At 38.7% G+C, this 522-nt stretch overlaps 1 protein-coding gene across 2 annotated transcripts in view; it reads right to left on the bottom strand.

The window, feature by feature from the left end:
- The window catches only part of lsr (lipolysis stimulated lipoprotein receptor), a 12,981-nt gene extending 12,678 nt beyond the window's left edge, over window positions 1-303 (bottom strand). Inside the window, exon 1 of one of the 2 annotated variants that reach the window (XM_014029675.1) lies at window positions 102-303. In XM_014029675.1, the coding sequence (XP_013885129.1) occupies window positions 102-150 (49 nt within the window). In that variant the 5' untranslated portion in view covers window positions 151-303. The remainder of the gene's footprint in view (window positions 1-101) is intronic. The other variant, XM_014029676.1, reaches the window with a different exon arrangement.
- Window positions 304-522: the final 219 nt, after the last annotated feature.

Below are 522 nucleotides of genomic sequence, written 5' to 3'. Positions count from 1 at the left end.
TCTCGATAAAGACGAACAAAAAACTGTTTACGCGGAAGGGCCCACCCTATCTGCAGAGGGAAAAAAAAAACAGAAAAGAAAAAAAAAACAGGCCAACTTACCTGTCGCCATTAAAACTCCGATTATAATCGTCCAAAACATTTTAAACATCTTTCCTTTGGGTCAGTGTCGACTTAATTGTTAACTATTTGTCAAATAACCTTACAAAAAATAAAAAATAAATGCATATAAYGAACGAAGCAGTGTTTTGTCTCAGCCAGGTAGCGCCAGCTCCATTTTGTCTAGATCGCAGGCCAGAGGAGTACCTGAACGCCTCACGTCACGTCACAAACAGGTAAGTTTTCACCAACAAGCTGCGAAACACGGGGGGTTTTGAATAGCTTAACTTGTTTTTTTAACGTCRTAGGTGGATTGATTGTATCATCAGGGCCTGGTTTTGGCAAAAAATCAAAACGGTTTTAAAAGAGGTTTCTGCCCACGTTATTGCAAAGTGGAAATTAAAAATATATATTTTCGAGCGTT

This window comes from Austrofundulus limnaeus, unplaced genomic scaffold (assembly GCF_001266775.1).
Source record: "Austrofundulus limnaeus strain Quisiro unplaced genomic scaffold, Austrofundulus_limnaeus-1.0 Scaffold940, whole genome shotgun sequence".
In the NCBI taxonomy this organism is placed as follows: domain Eukaryota; kingdom Metazoa; phylum Chordata; class Actinopteri; order Cyprinodontiformes; family Rivulidae; genus Austrofundulus; species Austrofundulus limnaeus.
Note: the sequence above shows the minus strand (reverse complement) of the source record. Positions and strands in the feature narration are given on the sequence as shown.